Below are 23849 nucleotides of genomic sequence, written 5' to 3' on the forward strand. Positions count from 1 at the left end.
TGACATAATCTGCACCTCCCTGTGTTGAACTCACTCCAAATTGACCTTTAGCAGACACCAGTAAAGAGGAACACCTGCTGCATCTCTCCAGAAATTAGTAGCTGAAAAGTTCAAACTTTAAAATGCTCACCACATGGAACCCAGCAGCACAGTGCCTACTACCTTTAGCACCAGAAACATGGTAAGCTGCCTTCTAATTCATTTTAGCAAGAAAATTCAGAATTTAACATTATTTTCCTAAGATTAAAAATTACACAGCTGAGATGAAGTTAAAAATTAAAAAAAAAAAAAAAAAAAAGACTGCTTGCCTTAAAAAAAACCCATTAGACTAGCTGCTAAAAGGCAGTAGCAGTGCCTGATCATTGACTTCTGTTAAGTAGAATAGCTAAAGTGGCTTGGGTTCATCACATTTTACTGAGGATCGTTTGCAGTGCGTGTGTCACAATTCAAACACAGGCTGTGTAACAAAACACCCTCTCTCGCTCCCCTACCCCTGCTCCCAAACAGACACTCTTGTTTTTGTTCTCAATTTCTGTGACCTATTCAGTTTGAGAAAATGTTCAGTGACCTTTGTCAGATACCTAGGGACCAACCATATTGCAAACAGGAGGGGCTCAGAAATACTGAAGTGCAGTGGGAGTTGCTTAATTTATTTGAACACAATAACAACTGATAGTCTCTTTTGCTTTTGTTTAAAGGGCTTGTTGCCAAGTTTGACTTTGTTCAGAGTAAGCCAGTGATTCACTTTACTTAAATGCTAGATGAGGTAAAATACCTGACTCACTGGTTAATACTGAGGAGAGAGAGAATTGACCAAACAAACTTACATAGGTAATCCGAGCCATGTGATCCAAAGGGGTGACCAACTGAATCCGTGTTCCCTGATATCAGAGGATGGGTCTGTGGGTTCTGGCACCCTCTCTGGTACAAGGATTTCCAGGGCTTTCAGCACTACAGTGTGGGAAGCTGCATTAGATTTCAGTGCAGAGACAGCTTCATAATAGTTTAGATGAGTCAAATCGATGCCATTTATATTCAAAAGCACATCTCCTGTGGATTAAATAAGTAGGATGATCATGGCCGCATGGACTTTTGCAATATAGACCACCGCTGCCTCATCCAGGTCTTAGTGCTTCAAACTTCACTGGTGTTTAATATCAACTTTTCCTTAAAAACACTAAAACCAATTCACTGAGTTAATTAGCCAAGTTATAAAAAGGGAAACTCGGTCTGGAAAGTCTCCTTACCTCTCTTGATCCTGCCATCCCTGAAGAGGCATCCAATGGGTTGCACGCTAGTTACATAAATAGGAAGTTTGTTTTTATTGTCCCTTCCACCTCCAATAGTTATTCCCAAAGATTCCTTTAACTCCTTTTTTATTGTGATGGTCTTTTCCTGGCTGAGGTATCCCTGAGGTAGATCCTACAAAGAGATAGCAATGATTACATGGGTTAATCAATGCAGCAGAATTTAGAAAGGTCCATAACTAGAGTAGGAGGCAGAGAACTCTAAAAATTCAGAGCTAGTGAAAGATGCCACATTAACAGCTCTGGAGTTCGCTTAGGCACAAATAGCAAAGGCAGCAGAAGCTATAGCACACTGTACTCACAAGGCAATTCAACCCTGACTCAGAAGGGTTGCTGCTAGGGACGTGAGGCTATATGCCTGTCTACGTGTCCATTCAATGCTTTGTCTACATAGAGGCTCTTTGTGATGAGAGTTTCCCCACCAGGAAGTGGAAGGAAACTACCAATTCGTTTCACACAGGTCATCAGACATATCAGGTATTGTCAACTTTTTATCTTTTTAACTTTGGTTAAATTGGGATGGGTTTGAACCAGTGACACAGAGTAAAGAAGCATTTCCAAATCTATCTACAAAGGCTGAGCTATCCAACCTCATGCATGTTTTAGAATAGAGCTTGTTATTAAAATATATAATGTTTCCATTGGAATGATCACAGTCCCCATTTGTTTCAACAAGCCCAGTATACAGCAGAACTGCAGAGTTACGAACTGACCGATCAACTACACACCTCATTTGGAACTGGAAGTACGCAATCAGGCAGCAGCAGAGAGAGACCAAAAAAAATAAAATAAAGGAAAAGCATAAAAAAGATTTGACAAGGTAAGGAAACTGTTTCTGTGCTTGTTTCATTTAAATTCAGATGGTTAAAAGCAGCATTTTTTTTCTGCATAGGAAAGTTTCAAAAGCTATATTAAGTCAATGTTCAGTTGTAAACTTTTGAAACCACCACCACAATGTTTGGTTCAGGGTTACGAACAAGCTCCATTCCCAAGGTGCTCATAAATCTGAGGTTCTACTGCACCATAAGGCCTAGAAAGAAAGAAGGCAACCAGCAGATATTTTTCCAAACACAAGATAGAGTATGAAGAGGAGGAGAAACTTATTTCTGAAGATGTCCAGCATCACTGCATGGCATTAAAGGACAGTTTATAGTGACTCAAATAGCTTATCTACTTTAAGTGAGAATCTTCTAAGGGTGAAATTTCTCAAAACAGATCAGCATTATCCTAGCTCTGCTCTCCTTGAAGTCAGCTGCAAAAAACTCTTACTGACTTTGATGGGAGCAGAATTTGGCTGATGTTGAGTGATTATGAAAATCCCACCCCTAAGCTTAGTGAAATATTAGCACATCTTGTCCTATAGATCTTAAGAGGAAGAAAGGGTTAGAGTCATAGAATAGAGTCACAGAATATAAGGGTTGGAAGGGACCTCAGGAGGTCATCTAGTCCAACCCCCTGCTCAAAGCAGGACAGATTTTTACCCCAGTTCCCTAAATGGCCCCATAAGGATTGGGCTCACAACCCTGGGTTTAGCAAGCCAATGCTCAAACCACTGAGCTATTCCTCCCCCCACTCTCTCTTAGAAAGAGTGTGTGCATGCACGTGTGTTGTGGAAACAGGAGACGGTGGACTGCAGTTTATAAAGGAAAGAACTAGGCTGAAACTGCATATGATAGCAACCAACTCAGATGCAGTAACCTGGAAAACTAAACAGAAGTCTAGGCAGTTCGTATTTCAGGCAGAATTTCTTCACACAAATTTTAGTTTAAACATGGAACAACCTGCCAGAGGCAGCAACATAAAAGCAAATCTGTTCAAGTTCACAGTTTTCTAGAAGACGGAACCAGTGTAAAACTAACTAGTTAAGTTGGAGAAGTTGCAAAAGCATCTTTCTTTAGCTTCATTAGCACAGCTCTCACCTTCAGGCCACACCTCCATACTGTGACATAGAGTCACAGGCAGTGTTAGCATTGCAATTTAATACAAGGGGAAAGCTGTGCTTGATGTGCTTGTTGTCATACAGATACGGAATTAAACCCAATGGTTGTTTTACTGGTTTCTGGTGGCTGTCAAATACCCAGTGACCCTTTCTAAAGGAGCAGAGATTAACTCTGCTGTTTTGGCCAGCATTCCTTCTCCCCTTAAGACAGGCTTTAACCTCAAAGGCTACACAAATGATGCTGCATTGCTCTGTAGATAACAGATGCTTGGTCTGACTGTACAGTTCACTGTTCTGCTAGCTCTCAACTCCTATTGCTTTGCAACATCTGGTAAAGAAAAGGTGCTATATGGGACCAAACCCTACTCTTTATAACCCTGCAGTATTCTTTGTTTATATTTTCATAGCATTCAGTGGTAAAGTAATAGATTTGAGAAACAATGAACAATTGGCCCAGCAGAAAATAGCACTGCTATTACTACAAGACTTACCTTTTGGTAGTTTGATTTTCGTCTGTAATGATTCTGGTCAGGTCTCCTCCGATGGTGCACTGGACTCCCTCCATTGCTGCTGCTGCTGCTACTGTTTAGTGTGCCACCATCTTCAACAGCATCTGGCAGCTGTACACCAGACTGCCTTAGGACCACAAAATTCACTCTTGCCTCACTGGTCTGCCAGAAAAAAACAAAAGGAGAAGCTTAATAATAATCCAGTAATTTAAATGAGTAAAGTTTCACCATGGCTTATGTAGAGACTTAACCTTGTGATTGCTGATGATATCTCTGAAAGTTATATGGCTCAGACTTTGTGTAGCATTCTGAAAAATGTCATAGGCATGCACACACCTCTAGAGACCAGACAAATCTATGAAAGGAGCTGATAAGGAGTGTCACATGTAAGATACAGGAGGTAATTTTTCTATTCTACTCAGTACTGGTGAGGCCTCAGCTGAAGTGCTATGTCCCGTTTTGGACACTACACTTGAAGAAAGAGGTGAAGAAATTGGAGAGAGTCCAGAGGAGAGCAACAAAGTGATAAGAGGTTTACAAAACATGATCTAGAGCAGTGGTTCTCAACCAGGGGTACGTGTAACCTGGGAATACTCAGATGTCTTCTAGGAAGTATATCAACTCATCTAGATATCTGCCCTGTTTTACAACAGGCTACATAAAAAGCACTAGCAAAGTCAATACAAACTAAAATTACATATACAGAGCAGTATAAACAAATCATTGTCTATACTGCTCTGTATACTATACACTGAAATGTAAGTACAATATTTATATTCCTATTGATTTGTTTTATAATATATGGTAAAAATGAGAAAATAAGCAATTTTTCAGTAGTGTGCTGTGACACTTATGTCGGATTTTGTAAGGTTTTAAGTGAGGTGAAACTTGCAGGTGCACAAGACAAATCAGATTCTTGAAAGGGGTACAGTAGTCTGGAAAGGTTGAGGGTCACTGGTCTAGAGAAGACTGGGCCGGGGGTGAGAGGGGAAGAGATATGTCTCCAAATGTGTAAAAGGTTGTTATAAAGAAGACTGTGATCAATTGTTCTCCATGTCTACCAAGAGTAGGACAAGAATTAATCATCTTAGTTTGCAGCAAGGGAGATCTAGGTTAGATATTATGGTTAGAAAGATAGTTAAGCTCTGGAACAGGTCACCTAGAGAGGTTGAGTTCCAAATATTAGATTCTATTCTATACATGCCATCCTCGTGATCCAGTGCTTAGACATTTACCAATTTGAACAGTATGTTTTTGGGCTTTGCAATCAGTCCTCAGTTCTAGAAAGTTGTTTATCGGGAACATTTGTTGACTTACTTCTAATATTAAACATCACTGCTTAGGTTCAAATATTTCTATGCAAGAACACAGGTTCTCCCATAATTATCAAAACTCTTCCCTTTTTCTCCCACCATCAACTCACTAAATTGCCAGGAAGAGAACAAATTCTCCCTTATCTTTGGATCTTTTCCAAGGTTTAAACTGTAAGTTCTGGTGAAATGCCCTTGTGTTTGTCATGATCTTTGGTCAAAAAAAGAAACCCAGTTACTAGAAGTGGCGGGCACTGCCCCATGAGACAGAGCATTTGAAACTGATCTAAACAAAGGCCACTGCAGTTTTAGTAATCTTTACACAAATACTTTACACCAAATGTTCAGCCCATTAAAATGAGACAGATTTCTATCATGATGAGAATGACCATCTCTCAGCAAGGGGCCTCAAACTGACTCATGGACCCCTCTTCCAAATGCAGTTTAACTGTGAATTTTGCCACTAGCATCCTCACCTAAATCAAAAATGCTTTGTTCTGTACTGCCAGGCCATTCAGACCTCCCTAGTTTAGCTCTCAGGAAGCCTCACATGCTTTGCTTCATATACTCTGTCCCGGTATCTGTCACAAATGTATGCCTTGTGTCTGGAGATTTCTCTTGTAAAAAGGCTACACCTAAACAAGATCAGTTTGCCTTTGCTGCACTAAACCACTGAAGACATCTGACTCACTGCGGTATTGTCAGCGATGATTCATGGCATATTCCCACCTGTGTATTCATGATTGCTAGGAAACAATAATCCCCACTTCTGTAACTTCTGTTACTTAAAGGTATCCAAATTGCTCAGGCATGTTTTGTTAGCCCTTGGGTCAGAAATGGAGCACTGTGCTAGTGGTGCAGACAGTCACAGAGTTATCAGACAGACAGCTGCTCCACTCAGTAAATTACCTGTATTATCTGTGCAGCAGTCTCAGGTGTTCCCTGCCTCAGGTCCTGGCCATTTATAGAGAGAACTTTGTCATTCCGACTCAGCTTTCCATTTTTGGCTGCCAAACCTCCATCAAGCAGGTCCAGAATAAAAATCCCTGCCTCGTCTGTCTTCCTAATCAGTTTGATTCCCAGTGGTTCAGATGGGTCTCTCTTCATCAGTGTAACGTGAATCACTTCCCGGTTAACAGCAGGGCTAGAATCCTGTTTGAGAGTCCTGTTGGAAAACCCTTTTTCCTGCAGGACCATAAGGTGAAGAACAGGACCTGGGTGGCGCAGCAAGGAGATAGCTTGGCAATGAGTCACGCTGCTGATGTTGATACCATTTACCTGGAAAGAGGAAGGAAAATGCACCATTTAGATCCTGGAGAGCCTATGGGTCTTCCACTGTACCTAATATCACAAGGTTAGCAAAAAACACATGTGGATCCTCCATGCATGAGGAGCCCTCCCTGAGACCATTCCACAGCTCTGAAGCCTTGAAACTCTCCCATATACTTAACATATGTTTCTCGTTCCAGTGGCGTACCGGAGTCGACAGAAGAGCGATCAGCGATAGATTTAGCAGGTCTTCACTAAGTGATAAGTGGAGACAAGCCCTAGGATCTTCACTCTAAATCTTTCTTTTTTCAAGGTAATTTTGGTAACTATTATTCCTCCCCCAGGCGGCAGTCATGTAGGATTCCATCCTGTCTCATTTTAGTGTGCACATAGGACTATTGGGAAGGTTAGCAAGGAGACATGGGCAACAGCATCTTCAGTATTCTCATGACACCCAGCCAGTGTTGCTGAATGTCTTACTTCTGGCTGAGACTGAGAGGTGGATGAGGCTCAATCAGGTAAGATGGATGTGATATTGATTGGCTTGGAGAAGCAACCTGAAGATATAACCAAGACTGTATCTGCCACTCTGAATGCATTGGTCTGCCAATCCTTATTAGAGTGTATTATCAAAGGAGATGGCTGGATTTCCAGTTGTTGGATTTGTCTGGCCAGGAGGATGTAATACAACAGTAGTGAGGTCCAGATCTTAAAGAAAATATGTGCCTTTGTCACCTCGAGATTAGACTACTAACAATGCACTCTCCGTGAAGCATTAATTCATTTTGGAAACTAAAGGTAGCAGTACAGAATGTGGCAGATCAGTTGCTTGGCAGGGTATATTGCTATGAGCATATGGCACTAGTGTTCTGTGCTCTGCATTAGCTGCCAGTTAGTTTTCAGGGTGAATTAAAATGCTGGTTTTGACATGGAAAGCTTTCAATGATTTAGGACCTGCCAGTCTGAAAAAGAGCCCCTCTCTGTGCAATAGTGCTGTTAGAGAGATTAAGTGAGGGTGAGGTAATATCTTTTATGGGACCATGGCTACAATTATACTCCATACAAATCTCATAAAAAGCTGTCAGATACATAAAGTAAATAAAATAGACTGAAAAGTTCAAAGAAAAAATTAATCTAAAGAAGATCTGTAACAACAGGTGATAAGAGTTTCACACAGAAGAGGTGTTTGTCAAATTGAGATTAAATTAAAAAAAAAATCCTCTTTATTACACCTGCTTCCACCACTCAAAACAATTCTATTTTCTCTCCTGCACTTGTACCCTTCAAGTGCTGGATCAGGTAAAAATAAGAACCAATCCAAACCTTCTGAGGTTTAAAAGTGTTCTGATTCCTTTTTAATATTTTATTTCTTATTTACTTCTTACCTCTCCCTAGCTGGGCTCAGAACTAACCAAACACTATAAAAGAGGCTGCTGTCAAGGCATTTCTGGCCTGATAAAGCAGGAAGGGTCAGAAATTACATGAGACAGCCTGTTCTTTTAAGGCTCACAGCCCAGTTTCACAGAACCAAGATATTTGGACAAGTGTCCAAAATTTGGAATACTTATCCAAATCTTTTCAAGTTTGCCCAGCATGACTTATACTTTTGCTATCCACTATCATAAAAAGCCTTCTCTTAGACAAAGAAGGGTGGTAACTTAACTTCATTACTAACAGAATAAACGAACCTCAAGGATATGGTCTCCAGGTGCTATTTTTCCATCTGCAGCAACAACAGAATCCCGAAGGACTTCCTGAACAACAATGTTCCCTAAAGGGGTGTCTTTGCCCCCAACTATCCGCATTCCTAGTTCTTCTTCTGGATCATCTCGATGAATTTCAATGGTACTTGTTTCAGCCACAAGACTAGCTTTCTGAGGCAGGTCTGATTGTGAGAATCAAAGAAGAGAAAGCAACACATGAATACAGATAATATCCCCTAGTCCTCTCTCGATTCTAGTTTCACACAGAGATCAAGTATATAGTACTGGTAGGGCTTGTATTGTTTGGCACTTATGTGCTCAAAAATGGTATTGTGGGTGGGGGGAGGGGTATGTAGGAGGGAAGAGAATAGATCACAAACTAGAAGAAGAAAAGTTAAATTTCCTAGACTTTCTCCCAATATGTTCCCAATGAGTGCTCACTCAGTGCAAAGCTGAGTGTCAGGTGGTGTAGCAAGAATGGAAACAAAACATTTTCGAGGTCTTTTGTAAATAGATGCTTAATTTGCCATTTCGAGATTTTTCTTCTTCTGTATCTACTGCCAGGTTATTTAAAGTCAAACTACTTAGAATTTGGGGCTTCTTAGTTTCCAGTCTGATGCTCAGGCCATTAGAGAAAGGGACTTAATTTAGAGCTCTGATCAAAGAACTGAAAGCCTAGAACTCTTGCGTTCTAATCACGGGTCTGACATTGCTTTGATGTATCATCTTGGGAAAGTCATTTAACCTCTCTCCTTCAATTTCCCTTCCCTTTTGTAAAAATGGGAGTAACATTTACCTACTTCAGAGGGCTGAGAAGAATTAATAAATACTTCCAAACCATTCTGAAGATGAAAATTGTTAGCGCTCCCTGCACTTTTGGCAAAGTATGTTAAATCTATCATCACTGCAGCATTTGTGCACGCCAGGCATGTTAGGTGTTGTAATGAAGGCAATCACAATGTCAGCCAAGTACAGCTGTAGTTCTCGATCACACAGTGGCTTTAACAGAGAGATTGACATATACTTGGGGAAACTCCAACACAGAACCAAGCTAATCTACACAGTAACTATTAGACAGGTTCATTAGCAGACAGACTTGTCTCCTCCAGCACCATCTAAGCACACACAGGAATTAAGAAAATCATTTTGAAACATGCTATCAAGAGTTTTATGCTACTTATTGTCATTCTAAAGATTAACGAAGTGGTGGTATATTTGAATGGAGATATAGCTATTTTCATTTGTAGTGTGATGGGATTTGTTTTCTTACTGATGATTAATTTCAAATCCAAGCACTAGCAAAGGCCATAATAATGCTTCTGTTTAGTATCAGTAGGGAGGAACTAAAATAAACAACCTGAACAAATAATTGCCTCAAAGGAGTAAATATAAAATAAAGAGAGAGACTGGCACAAATTCCTGGTACTGATTGTTTGGCATCTTCACAATATGTTTGGTGCCCTGTTCTCATGGGGCTGGTGCATGCACTTTGTTTCCACACAGCTGCAAAAGAACATTGTTACTGAAAAGCTTCTGATTTTTTTCTTAAATTGATGCTTGGTGTATTGCTCTTGTTAACCTAGGGTTTGTGAAAGAATCTTGCTGTACTCTGTGCACATGGCCATCCTGAGAGGGGATAAGGGAGCTGCTACTCTTAGTAGGATTGCCAATTTTGGTTGGATGTATTCCTGGAGGTTTCATCACGTGACATAATTCTGGAGACTCCAGGAAAATCCTGGAGGCTTAGCTCTTAGTTAAAGAACTTTTTGTGTGTCGGTGGCAGAGGTTTGTGTTTTTTGGAACTGTAAGGCCAAGAGTAAAAAGCAAAAGGAGAAGCTTGAAACTATTGAAGGTTTCCAAGTGTTTGTTCATACAGATATGAGCAGAATCTGTGACAAGCTCTTTTAAAGAGTATCCTTAACATTATTTAATTTTTTTTTTTTTTTTTTTTTTGGTAAAAGGAGATTTGAAACTTAATTGCATTTTGTGCTATTCAAAGTGGTGAGAGACACTGCTGATAACTGCAGAGAGACACATTACCGCCTTCTTCACTCTCCTCAAAAGCTGGATTAATGAGTCCAGGCTCCACAGTCCCCAGAGATACCACAGCTGCTATAGAGCTTTCTGCCACCAGCGATGATGCTCCGTCTGATAGCTCCGCCTCTCTGGCAGCATGCGTTTCCTCCCTGGTAATGGGATCTTCCTTGCCTCTGGAATGTGGATTTTTTCTCCTTTCTATATCGGATTTGTATTTCTTGAAGCCAGGACACCTAGAAAGGGTTTGGAAGTCAGTCATCCACACAAGTAACAACAATCTCATCTTACATAGTAAACTCAGCACATACAAGCGCGGGGTAACTAATGTGCTTCAGGAAGCATGATTAACTCGTGTCAGTCACACATTTTCTTTCCAGCAGCTGGTGCTAGCAGAGATTCATTCACATCTCAGCCTCAAAATGAGGCTGGAAGAAGGGAGAGAGAAACTCCTTTGTGAACCTTTTTGTTTTGTTTTGAGAGACTGATTAGTTTAATTAATCTGAGAAAGGGACAGTAGGAAGGGGTACTCCTTGTTATAATATTTACCATTCAAGCCCTGCTACTCACAATGAAGGTGAGAATACATTTTGTGAGGCGTGAGCAAATACTTATTCCCTCTGCTCTTTCAGAACCGAGGTAAGAGTGTGAGCCACACATTTGAATCACAGAAGTTTTATAGCCTTGAATATGCCATGTTTCTACCAAACCAGCAACATACAAGACTGAGTGGGGCAGCATGAGGAAGTTTGCACTGTTGCTGCTGTACCCATGTTATAATAAATAGAACTATTTTCTCACCAGGCCTATCCATCTAGTTCCTCTCATAAGAACCAAACTCAACATTTAAAAAAGGACCCCCAAATCCTGTACCCAGCAACACAACAATCAATGTTACAGAAGAAGCAGGGGAAGGAAAACAAACTCAGGCTACTACCACCTTTGATAAGAGGATGGATGGCAAGTTCGGTTGGTGATGCAGAAGTGGTATTGGAGGCTCAGTGGCAGATACTATTCCCTGAGTCAGTACTGAACCAGTGCTCCAGAACAATGATACAGGATACTAGGTGATGGGTGGTTACCACTGTGTCCAAATCAAATTCCATTTGGCATATTTACGTTCTGGCTATTAAAGTCTCTCTGCAATTTCACCTACTCTTATTTTTCCTGGTCACTCTACTCCCAAGCATAGGGTGGCCAAAGATACCTCTCAAAGGCACAGGGCAATCAAACCCAATGTCCAAAATACGTCTGCTTGTTGACAAACTGGAGGCCCAGGAATGGCCCTCAGAGCCATTTCAATTATTAATATTGGCATCTCCCTACTACATTCTTGAGATCTCTGTAAAATTAACACCTCTGAAGCCAGACTGCAAAGTGCAGGGAAAAATGCCACAAGACTAGTCTCTAAAATTTGCTGCTTTTTCTTTTTTCAATGCACAGATGTGACTTAGTCACTAAAAATCATCACAAATCCTGATGGAAAATACTTTCAGTGTGGTGGTTTTATGCCAGTTAGAATTTAGCTTGAATCACCTTTATGTTAATAGTCCGTATATTTAAAAAAAAAACATACTAGATTATTGGAACTTGATTTTGGTACTGATTAAGTCACAATGGACTAAACTGCAAGCCATCATATATGGTCTGAAAGGTTAACCTTCCCATATGTGACTGGATATCCACTGAAGCTGAATGATATTTCAGCCAGCAAAGATAAGATATAGGTGCTTTTAACTCACAGTTACAGGGATCTGGGAAGTGGGGGAAATAAATTATTCATTGCTGACTATGTGTGTAAGACTCAAGTAAAACAGTCCCAGCCCTTAAGAGCTTATAGTGTAAGAAGCAGAAACAGAAGATGGAATGCACTGGTAAAACTAGAGAATGGAATAGGTTTATTTTTTGAAGAGGAGCAATGTTTTTAAATAATTGTGAACTCTCAACTTGTATGTTGAAAGTATGGATAAAGATATTGAGAACACCTTAGCCTCTAGATACCACAGGAGCATGCAATAGAAACACAAATGCCTGGCTAAAATTGCAAAGATTTCCTTAGCTCAACCACCACCTGCACACTTGTTGACTTTGGTATTGCTATGGACAAGCATGATGTATTTGAACAGTATCAAATCTACTGTGTACTACCCAGTCCATACTAACAAAACATGCTGCCACTGAAACTTTGCCTTTATTTACAATATGGCTTGCTCCCAGCTCCATTCTGAGCAATGATTAACTAGGAACAAAGGTTTTTCAAACTCCATGGAAAGACTCCTTTGTTGTGTGAGCTTTTCTAAAACCACAGTTCTTTGTCTGTTCCAGCTCAGCTAGTCGGCAGTGGAAATGCCAAAAACATCTGTGCTGAGAAGTGCAATGAAAAGTCAGTCTCCCTTTCTCTGTAGAACCTAGTTTCAGTTGCATCTATGCTTGTGAAAGAATGAGGGCAGATAATGGCATTACAAATATGTGATTCAGCAAGTGCATAATGCACTGAGTGAAGTGACTTCCAGTATTTGGATCAAAGACTTGTGTGTTACACATCTTAACTGGACCAATTAAGCTGGCAGCATTGTATTGTACCCCTTGTCTCTCTTCTGTAAATACTCAGAAGACATGCGCTGTGTTTGAAGGTATGTATGTTTATAATTACTTCAAGGAAGCAGGTGCATAAGGACTATTCTGTGAAAATGAGCACTGTATTCAGAGGCTTGTTATATTCAGTTGGGCATTGCTTCTGCTTATCTGTCTAGGTAGACAAGTAGTTTAACCTGTATCCTCAACACAGATGTACTAACCACCCAAACACATAAGCATATTGTCTTCATCCTCTCACTTTACCGGCCCCTCCCTTTGTCATCTCTGCCTGATGTTCTAGTTTGTTCTAGGTAAGGAAACCATCCTTCTGTTTGCTAACGCACCACAGATAGTGCTAAGTTACTAACTAATAGTTATGTGATGTAAACATATATGCACCTGTTCTGTAAGTGGGCTTCTAGTTCACACCTCTGCATAGTCTGCTGACACTCTTTCTGGAAGGGACAGAGGATAGTCAACTTATCCAGCAGGTTTCTCACTAGAAGGCTAGACTTCCGGCAGTGTTGGAAACTCAGTTTTTTCCGATCCATGGGACAAAAGTTATACTCCTGCATGAAGTTCTCAAGGCACTTGAAACAGTATGTGTGTCCACAGGGTGTATCCATGGGCTGGAGCAAAGGCTGAAGGCAGATATGGCAAACCAGTTCATCATCCACTTCATCTTGGAAGTTATAAAGATGATTGTCCTGTAACAGGTGGCACTGGCCACATTTATAGCAAAGTTCACTGATTTTGGAGACCTGCTCTTCCACTGCAGGGTCAGCCATGATATCCAACATCAGAAGAAAGTTTGTCAGTTTGAAGGCCAGGAGTTAGTGGTCTGACAGGACTTCTCTAATTAAAAGGGGGGAGAGAGAGAATTAATCATTCAAAATTGTCTAAAATGCAAGTTAAGAGGCCACTGTCAACTTGAAACTAGATTTAACTTATTTTTAACTGACTAGATTTCAAGAAGCACACCTGTCCTAAGTCCTCCTGCCAATTTTTGTGATTTTGCATTTTTCTGTTCTACCCCCTCCCCACACCCCTTTAATTTTTCCTTTCCAATGTAACTATGAGAGAGACCCACCCAGGCAGCAGGGGAAAGTAAGGCCCTAATTCAACAAAGCATTTGTGCATCTGTTTAAGCATTTTGGTGATTTGGATCCCAAAAGATTATGCATGGGAAATAGTGACACTAACTAGACACAGTTCTGTCAAATACACAAAGTGAAATGAACTGAAATTCTTATTCTTTGTAATTACAATAATAAGTGCAAGAAAAGTGATTGACAGTTTCCTTGTCTGCCTTTCTGGTTGGTATTGAATGTATTTGTCTTAAAGAGATGGGGATTAGTGTTTTGGGTTTTTTTTCTGGGGGGTGGGGGGAGAAAAGAGAGGATGGAAAGAAAGAGAAGGTTGAAAGGAAATTTTAGATCTAGGAGGCATTTCCTTCCTCTCAGTCTTCTCCTTCCCAAAAATGAAACCCTGTTAGTTTTAACCATGAGTGTATGGTTCACTACTCACACAGGTACACATTCTGTGTGTGTGTTTGAACAAGTATTTTATGGAACTGAAAAAACCAACTGCTTTATAATGAAGGATAGAAATACCCATCCGGGCTACTACATAATTCACTATAGTGTACCCAAAATGATTGAACTTCATTGGCTTTGTAAATAAATCTCAAAGTTGTGGAGGATGAAGATAATGGGACACATTCAGCTCTCTGCAGCTGCAACTATATTGATGGAGTTACATTCTGAACATTGCCTTGTTTGGCAAGCAGAGACAAAATTGTCACATTGAGGATTGTTTTTTTAATCTTGCAGTTATAATATAGTGAGCCGTATGGTACCGCACCAGGCTGGAATTCTACATCCTGCACTTTTCTAAAACTTTCATAAAAATAATTAGGACTGAGGTATTTCTAGTGTCAAAGGTGCAAGAAGATAAACTTTGTACTTGGATGAAGTGTCTTGAAACAATTCCTTTACAGAATGTGGAAAAAAAAGTTTAAATCTTGGTGAAAACTGGTCTATACAAATGCCTGGAGGAGAATGTACAGAGGAACAGTAACTTATCAGGAACAGTAAGCAAAAGTCAGTCAGGAGTTTCTAACAACAAACAGACACCAACCATGCTACTTCAATTCCTGTCAAACACACAAAAGTCAGCTTTTTAATTAAAGGGCTCGAATCACAAATCAGACCATTTTGTTCTGCATATTGTTACTTTGTCATGGAAACTTAGGCACTTCAGAAGTCCAACAGGTGCCAGGGTACAGGGAGGACGGAGGGTAAAAAATAAAATAAATAAATCAGGCAGTAAGGTGTTTTTCCCCCATTCAGTCGCTCTGCCTGAGAGCCAGTGTCACACCATGAGTAGGAGCTTACATAGGATATCTAGTTCAAGTGCTTTGCTTATGTCTAGTCTTTACTGTGAGTGGGAAGTGATACGAGTCACTTTAGACAAAATAGGAGGCATATTTCAGATAAAGGGAGAATGTTAACAATACACAAGCCTATGTAGTCAGATGAAGGATGTTGTATCCCACGCTCCAGTAAAAGCCCCGTGTTGTGCCAGCTGCAGCAGGCGGGTACATACAGTACATCTAAAGCACACAAGCACAGCTTCTCTTGCCATATATTTCATACAAAAGGACACATTTTGATTCTCACTTATCTTGAAAGCTAAGAGGTAATGTTACAACTTCAGACAAGCCCCGACACCACCTAATACTTGCAATCAGTCAGCCCAATACCATCAACTTAACACCCCCACCTGTCCACCCCATGCTTTCCAAAACCCAATAACTATCAGTAAGACACAGAAGCACAGATGTGCTTTTGGGTTTATACTACATTTTAATAGTTGCACAAAACATTTTGGCAGGTGATTAAACAATACATAGTTTCTCAGTGAAAACCAAGATTTCACTCCTACTTTTGCTGATAAACCAATGTAGGCCTTTTCAAATGTATCCTACAGGGTTCTTTCTCTGCTCTTTGTGCTACAACATGAGAAGATAAATCCCATGTGTCATTTCTAGACTAATGGGAAACAGACTTCTGAATCTGAATCCTGTAAATATATTTCTTATAAATTCTATTTCCCTATAATCCCACTTAACTCCAAATCTAATTTTTGAAGGTTCCATATTTAAAAACAGGAAACTGGACACCCAATTTGTCTAACAACTCCAAGTGCTCAGATAGGATTTACCTTATATCACTGTCCTTTCACACAGAGGAAGTTGCTTCAGACGTTTGGGAACCTAAACCTGTCACATCAGTGATGAAACCCAGCCGACACCCATCGGCAAGGTAGTAGTTTGTGAACAGCACTAGTGAGGTGGCAAGCCTCCACATGCCAACTGGCTGTTCAGTGATTTCAAACAAAAAGCAAATGTTCTGTGTAAGCAAAATTAGTAAGAAGTTACTCAGCAAAGACAACTGCTTAAGAATCAGTTATGTTACACTAAATGTTTGGAGGATGCAGTTCCAGCACTGAGGGTTTGGTTCTACTCTCACACTGGTCTGAGTGCATTAGCTTTTACAGAGTCACTCTAGTCTAGTCACTCTTATATCAAAAGTGAGAGCACAACCAGGCCCTGTAAACTCAGATTCAAGTTCTAAAGATGCAATTTAAAATACGCCTGGAATCGTCATGGGAAGCTTCTTTCAAGTTTAAACTTCTCATCTTCAGGGGCCAAAAATCAACTCTGCCTCCACTCCAACTCACAATACACTCGTTTCTTCTCTCCTGTTTCACTGCAATTATGCCACTCTCAATGCCACTTAGCTTCCTTCCCATGCTTCCACTTTTTTGATTTCTTCTGGGCTGTGGCTTAAGAAATGTGCCAAGCCCCTATGTTATTCAAATCTGGCCCTAAGACTCATTCTTCACACAAACACCAACTACATCAGTCAAATGCCTTGTTCACTCTAACACTAAGAAAAAAATGTTGTCTTTTACTCTTTGCACCACACAAACACACAATATGAAGAAGCCACAGAGCAAAGTTAGGTCCTAAATAATTGTGTTTACTAAATATACACAACTCTGTAAGGCCTAGCTCAGTGGTCTCCAATGCGGCACGGGCACCATGGCGCCCACCAGGGCATCCATGTGCGCTCCGTACTGGCCGGCGGACAAGCATCTGTCGAAATGGTGCCGAGAAGTGACATAACCAAGAGGAGTCGCCGCCAAAATGCCACAGAAAAGCGGCGTCACCAAGAGGCGTTGCCGCCAATTTTCGGTGGCATTTCAGCGGCGACGCCTCTTGATGTTGCCGCTTCTCGGCAGCATTTTGGCGGATGCTTGTCCACCGGCCACAGTCCTCGGAGGCTCATCGTCAGGAGCCCGCCACCTGGAAAAGGTTGGGGACCACTGGCCTAGCTGCATGCTATTATTGCTCTTGTCTGTTTTCTGGGTGCTTCTAAAACACAGAATATAGTGAATGTTCAGACTATTTAAAGAGATAGTACCCTATTCACTACACAAAAGGAAGCAGGTGGAATAAATCCTACAAAGCAAAAACTTTCCTCTAGATTTCTCAGTATTTCATGTCCTCCATGTGCTAGAGTGCAAATTCCTTAGCAAGGAACTGTCGTGTTTTGGCTTTACCACACCAAATACATTATGGGTTCTTACACACATAAAAGTACAGTGGAACCTCAGAGTTACGAACACCCTGGGAATGGAGGTTGTTCATAACTCTGAAATGTTTGTAACTCTGAACAAAACATTGTGGTGGTTCTTTCAAAAGTTTACAACTGAACATTGACTTAAACAGCTTTAAAACTTTACTGTGCAGAAGAAAAATGCTGCTTTCCCTTTTTTTAAAAGCAGTTTACATTTAACACAATACTGTACTGTATTTATGTGGGATTTTTTTTTATTGCTGTTGCTATCTGATTGTGTACTTCCAGTTTGAAATGAGGCGTATGGTTGACTGGTCAGTTCGTAACTCTGGAGCACATAACTGAGGTTCTACTCTATATCCTATTTTCTTGTACCATAACACTGCATCACAGAATAATAGAAATTAGGTCTCTTTGTTTCTCGATTAGGTTGTTTAGTCTGCCAATGCAAAACTATTCCCTGCAATATGTTAGTGGATTGAATATTCTTGTTTTAATTGTGTCAAGTGATGGCGCTTCCAACCCCCTCTATATGCTCAGCTGCAGCATTAGTAATAGCACTAATAAATTATGTAGCGTGTCAAGAAACACACAAACACTGAATCTTTCAGTACCATTTCAGGCTATGGAATTCCAATTAAAATTAAATTCAGATAATACAAACTTGCAAATACTGATTCAGTACTCTCATAACTGGGATATTTTAACAAGGAATGCTAGTCTAAAAAACAAACACACACACACACACACACACCTTCCCAAGGTTATACTTCTGACTGTACTAAGCTTCTCCATATTACTGTAGTACTTCTTTTAGAGAAAAATAATTGTGGTTGTTCTTGAAGTACCCAGATTAAAGCATCACTGTTTGCAGTGCTATCATTTGAAATTCTGTCATTTCCATTTCCTGTTTTCAGCACTTAGCTCAATCATAAAAAACAAAACAGTTCAGAGCACAGATGCGCAAAATCCAATCCAGGTCTATCTAAGGTTTTTACATGTGCTCCCTTCCCTGCAATTCTCACATCTAAACACCTGACAATCTTTCATGTATTTATCCTCACAACACTGCAATGAGGTAGAGAAATAGTATTACCACCACTTTACAGATGGGGAACTGAACCACAAGTGACTTGCCTAATGTCATACAGGAAGTCTGTGGCAGAGCACAGAATTGAACCCAGGTCTCTCAAGACCTAGGTCCAAGACTATGCAAAAAACAATTATGTATTGGTGGGAAGGTGGGGAACTGAGGTGTTGAGATAAGCCATTTTGGTTTTGGTTCATCCGTAATTCTGAACTAAAAGCTGACATAGTTATGTAGAAAAACTTCTTTCTACCTTCGTGAGCAAAACGGTCAGTGAGACCCAGACAACTTTACATATTACAAAATAAGGAAATATACTGTTACTACTTATACTGTAGAAAATATTTTGGTAGTTTAAAAGTTTTATATTGTGCAATTAGAGGAAAGCGTTTATGTAACACCAACAAATGCTGGTTGTCAAGATCGAACTTGACGCCTCTGGAGCTTAGTGCATGAGCCTCTACCATAGGAGCTAAAAGCCAGCTGGCTGTTAGCTAAAGTTGTAGAGCAGACTCATTTTCTCTCTCTCTCTAAAGGCTTGTCTATATTACCCATTGGATTGACAGGCAGAGACCACCGAGCACTCTCCTGTTGACTCCAGTAGTCGACGGGAGAGCGTCAGCCATCGACTTACAGCAGTGAAGACATCGCGATAAGTAGATCTAAGTACGTCGACTTCAGCTACGTTATTCACGTAGCTGAAGTTGCGTAATTTAGATCAATTCCCTCACCCCTCCCACCCCCCAGTCTAGACCAGGCCTAAGTGGTCTCAGTGCCACTAGATGGGAGAGAACAGCACACCCAGAAGGTGTGTGTGTTACACTTACATGCTACATTGATCTCATGAAAAGCCCCAAGATAAAAATCTCAAAATGAATTTTTAACTAAATACATACAGTGCATGCCTAGATTAGGTAAACTATGCAATAGTTCATTGCATTAATATTATTTTACTTATTAAGTTTATGAACACTCTTCCCTGGGAGACTGGAAATGAAACATTCCAATTACTGGATTAAAAACAAATAAGAGCGGCGACAATTTATATAAATTCCTTGGATGGCCAAAACACCAGTCCAGAGCATGCTCGGTTGGTTGAGATCATGGATACAAATATAAAGTTCTTGTAAGCAACAGCACCCTCCTGACTGCTCAGAGCAAAAACGACAAAGAACAGCCAGTGCAACATACATCCAAATATATCTAGGACAGTATGAAAGAATAGGAAAATAACTGTGAAACTTTCTGCAACTTTGTATGACCAGTTTTCACACAGTTGCAGAATTTTGCATCTTCATAAAACGGTGAATTAGATGGAAAAAACATGCAGAATTTTGCTAATTTTCACAATGAAGAGCTTTGGTTTTTTAAGCTAAAATTTGGGCTCCATCTTGAGTGAAAGTTTGGCATCCAGAAAAGGGACCAAGTTCATGTGAAATACAGTAATGCTCATATTTTAAGCATTAAAATGTTGCTAATATGTTTCACAACCCTAGTTCAGTTGCTGTCCAGCCACGGTGCAGAGATAGTTATTGCTGTTATTGCTAAGCACAGACTACTTTAAAAAAAAATGTTGGGTTTAAAAACAAAACGACACACCACACTTAAGGTAGGCCAACTTTAAATACACAGGATCAACTCCAGGAATAGTTTTCAAAGAGGACACCATTCTTTCTGGGGTGTTCTATTGCTGTTCCTTACTGTTCTTTGCTTACTGACATTGCCAAAGATTAAACTACCAGAGGTAAAAGCACCAAAGAAAAGCAGCTACAATCAGCATGACTTTGTACAGCTAAAGAAAAGGTGATCTTTTTAATGATTAACTTTAGGAGTTATAATAATAAGCCATCTCTGAGAGCATTTTTAATTCAGTCTCTAGTTATTGTGAAGCTCTGTCTAGTTCTGGGTGTACTGACCAGGGAAAGCCAAGTTAGCACTCCTTTAGCACACTAAGCTTAAAGAGATACCACCAATTTAAAAATCTTTCTTCTATCCCAACCATTTTGACCCACTATTTAACCAGTAAGATTACAATACATGAAAGGGGATTTGGGGAAAAATTATTTTCTCTTTTAAGTTAGTTCATTTCATAGAATTGTGTGTGGATATTTCTTACAACAACAAAGAGAAAAACTAGTTACCAGAATAATAAGAAAACGATTGTAAAACCATAAAAAAGGTAGGGGACATCAGGGGCAGGTGTAATATCAGAAATGGTTTAAAAAATGAGAAAATAGTAAACTTCAAATGAGTGTCTATTAAACATTATTCTTATTGGAGATGTTCTAGCATGGTTTGACTGGCCAATGTAGACAGAAAAAAAGTTTCTGGAACAAGGCTTAACGAAGCAGGAAGCTGGAAGCATGACAGCCTTAGGGCCTGTCTACATGGGCAATTTACAGCGCTGAAACTTGCTGCACTAAGGGATGGGGTGTTTTTTCACCCCCCGAGCAAGGAAGTTTCAGTGCAACCACACAAGCCACGTTAAAGTACTGCCGCGACAGCGCTTTAGCATTGCCAGTGTAGACTAGCCCTTAGTCTAAACAAGGGCCTCAATTTAGCAAAGCACCTAAGCATGTGTTTAAATCCATCCCTATTCAGTAAAGCACTTAAGTATGTGCTTAAAGTAGGGGACTAAGTTTCTTTCCTGCTTTTATTTATATGAATTTTGCAAGCTGGTGTGAAATGTTATACTAATGAAATCAACCACAGCAGTAGGCCCCATTCCCCACTCCCCTTTCACTGGTTTTACACCATGTGGCTAACTTCAACTAAAGGACTCCTGATTTACAGTGAACATGAGGAAAGAATCAGAACACTTCAGTATTGAGAAAATGCTGACTTACCTATTTATCTACAAGTGCCTTACAAGCCAGAATTATATGAATGCCACAAATTTCAGTGTAGAGTACTTAAGGCAGGGATCGGCAACCTTTCAGAGGCGGTGCCCCGAGTCTTCATTTATTCACTCTAATTTAAGATTTCGCGCGCCAGTAACACATTTTAATGTTTTTAGAAGGTCTCTTTCTCTGAGTCTATAATATATAACTAAACTATTGTTGTATGTAAAGTAAATAAGGTTTTTAAAAAATGTTTAAGAAGCTTCATTTAAAATTAAATTAAAATGCAGAGCCCCTCCGGACCGGGGCCAGGACCTCGGCAGTGTGAGTGTCACTGAAAATCAGCTCACGTGCTGCCTTCGGCACGCGTGCCATAGGTTGCCTACCCCTGACTTAAGGTATTCCCAGAGAACAAGAGCAGAGGACTAGACCTAGCTGTTTTACTGCAAAAAAAGTAATTCCATTGACTTCAGTTGTGTTACTTCCAATTTACATCCGTGTAAGAGATCAGAATCCAGCTCAGACACTTTCAAATATCTAGACAGTACAGTATTGTTCATACTGAGGATGTGTCAGCATTTCTGTTATGCACCATCTCCTCTTCTCATTTTAGAGCTATCCCATGGAAATTCTCTCCAGAATGAGCTGTACTACATCAGGTCCCCAATATGATGCAAGTTTTTTAATATTACAGCATATCAGTTGCATTTGTTACAAGACCATAAATTTTTTTTAAAGCTAGTGCCTGTGAAATGACACCTTTACAAAGGAGGATGTAGCTGACTTGTTGAATGGCACTCTACTGGGAAACAATCAGTACCTGAGGCTTCCTGGGGAAGTAAAACAAACCAGACAAGGCAGGCAAATAAAGTATCCACTTCCTGGACCAGTTAATGATACAGCTACATCATTGATCTAACAATTCTAACATTCTAAAGCAACGCGACTCTATGCTTGAATCTCTTCTTACTTACAAGAGTGTAATCTGATTTGATTTTTCAATATTATTCCTACTTCACATCCATGTAACACAAAGAGAATCTAGCCCTGTCATTAAATGAACATTGTCTGGGTAATAATTCCAAATGGGTTCCCCTCCCACCACCTTGTTTATTAAAAAGGTACAATACATATTTACGGAAGTGTCTAAATATAATTATCTCAAAGACCTAAACAATGGGTTTCTTGAGGGCCAAATTTAACAGAGATTCAATGGTATGTAAATTGTTCAGACGACAAGTTTAGGTGGTTAGGTAGTTTTAATTTGTGATTATTTTAATTCAAAGTGTGTAAAATGAATGTCAGGAAAGCAGAAGTAGTGTTCAGTATAGCAGGAAAAGCAGCTAGCAAGTTGCTTTCTCATTTTCCCTCCAGATTGCCACGCACCTTATCTATTATATGTTTTTTCTGCTACACCCATCTCCCCTCACTTCTCTCTTTGATACACACTTTGAACTTGGAAGCCATGTTTGTCCAAAAAAATAAGTTTATAAGGTTGTTACTCCATCCTTAAATTGATGTTTGTGTAAGCAAGTAGTTTTGTGGAGAGGAAGCGAACAGGCATCCAGTGGTGCAATTTAAGGATCAAGCATCTAAACTTTAATTCATAATCTGAACTTCTCCTGAAATTAAAACGTGAAGTCCAAACCAAAACAAAAAGACTAGGAGACCTGAAGTTAAGACTCAGGCTTCATCCAAGTAGCTAGTAAAGAGCTTCTTTCCAAGGTTCTCTTATGCTTTTGAGAAGAAGAGATGAACACCACGTGTCTATCGACTACATGAACAATAGGCATTCCTAATACACATCCTCCTGTGTCTCTGTAAATTCCATTTATTTTAAAGAAAGGAAGATAATACTAAGTCAGCATTATGGTTTACAGGATCTTAAATGTGTAATGTGCATAGGCACGTCTTTGGCATATGCCTTTGTTCCAGTAAAACCCTGCCAGCTACTGCAGTAGCTTGAATAAGCACATGTCAATGCTCATATCATATCTGGATGTTGTCCATACAATACACGTAAGAAGAAAGCAGCACTACTTTCCACCCATCACAATAATCCCTGAAGATTTCATGGTGAGCAGCATTCCTCACATTATATAACTGTATTGAAACTGGGAAACTTTTATAAAATTCAGCATTAAAGACGTCTACCCATTTTCATATAACAGTGAAAGTATTATCGAGTGGGGGATAGTTTCAGGTTGCAGTTCTCATCCTAGTTTTAAAGGGAACTGATTCTGGAGAGAATGTTTATTTTAAAATTAACCCATCTAAACATCAATCCATTTATGGATACCCCATTATTTGCAATTGCTGCTTTTGCAGATTATATGGCAGTTCTATATTGACCCCTCATTTCTTATGGGAAAGTCCTCTAGACTTTAATGTGATTAAACTAATATCTTAATATAAGTTAATCTAAAAAGCTTAATTTCTATAGATTTTTACAGTCCTACTTCAGAATTATATCCCTGTGCTAGAATTTCTGTTTTCTGTAGGATAGCTGAAAAACCCATAGGAAGATTATTCTATATATGACAGTTGCATAAGGGATTAATTTTTTTTCCCCACCACAAGTGATCTGGCGATACAGTAGCAAGGATAGATTCTGCCCTCTCTTATATC

General features: G+C 39.9%; 1 protein-coding gene across 1 annotated transcript in view; it reads right to left on the reverse strand.

Moving 5' to 3' along the window:
- LOC116819810 (ligand of Numb protein X 2-like) overlaps positions 1-23849 on the reverse strand; it is a 39775-nt gene that overhangs the window by 5158 nt on the left and 10768 nt on the right. Inside the window, exons 2-8 of the mRNA XM_075068784.1 lie at positions 13048-13503; positions 10078-10307; positions 8023-8219; positions 5975-6343; positions 3738-3917; positions 1248-1422; positions 828-1050 (exon numbers count right to left, since the gene is read on the reverse strand). Coding sequence (XP_074924885.1) covers positions 828-1050; positions 1248-1422; positions 3738-3917; positions 5975-6343; positions 8023-8219; positions 10078-10307; positions 13048-13448 — 1775 coding nt within the window. The 5' untranslated portion in view covers positions 13449-13503. The remainder of the gene's footprint in view (positions 1-827; positions 1051-1247; positions 1423-3737; positions 3918-5974; positions 6344-8022; positions 8220-10077; positions 10308-13047; positions 13504-23849) is intronic.

The sequence above is a fragment of the Chelonoidis abingdonii genome, chromosome 8 (genome assembly GCF_003597395.2).
Source record: "Chelonoidis abingdonii isolate Lonesome George chromosome 8, CheloAbing_2.0, whole genome shotgun sequence".
Lineage (NCBI taxonomy): Eukaryota > Metazoa > Chordata > Testudines > Testudinidae > Chelonoidis > Chelonoidis abingdonii.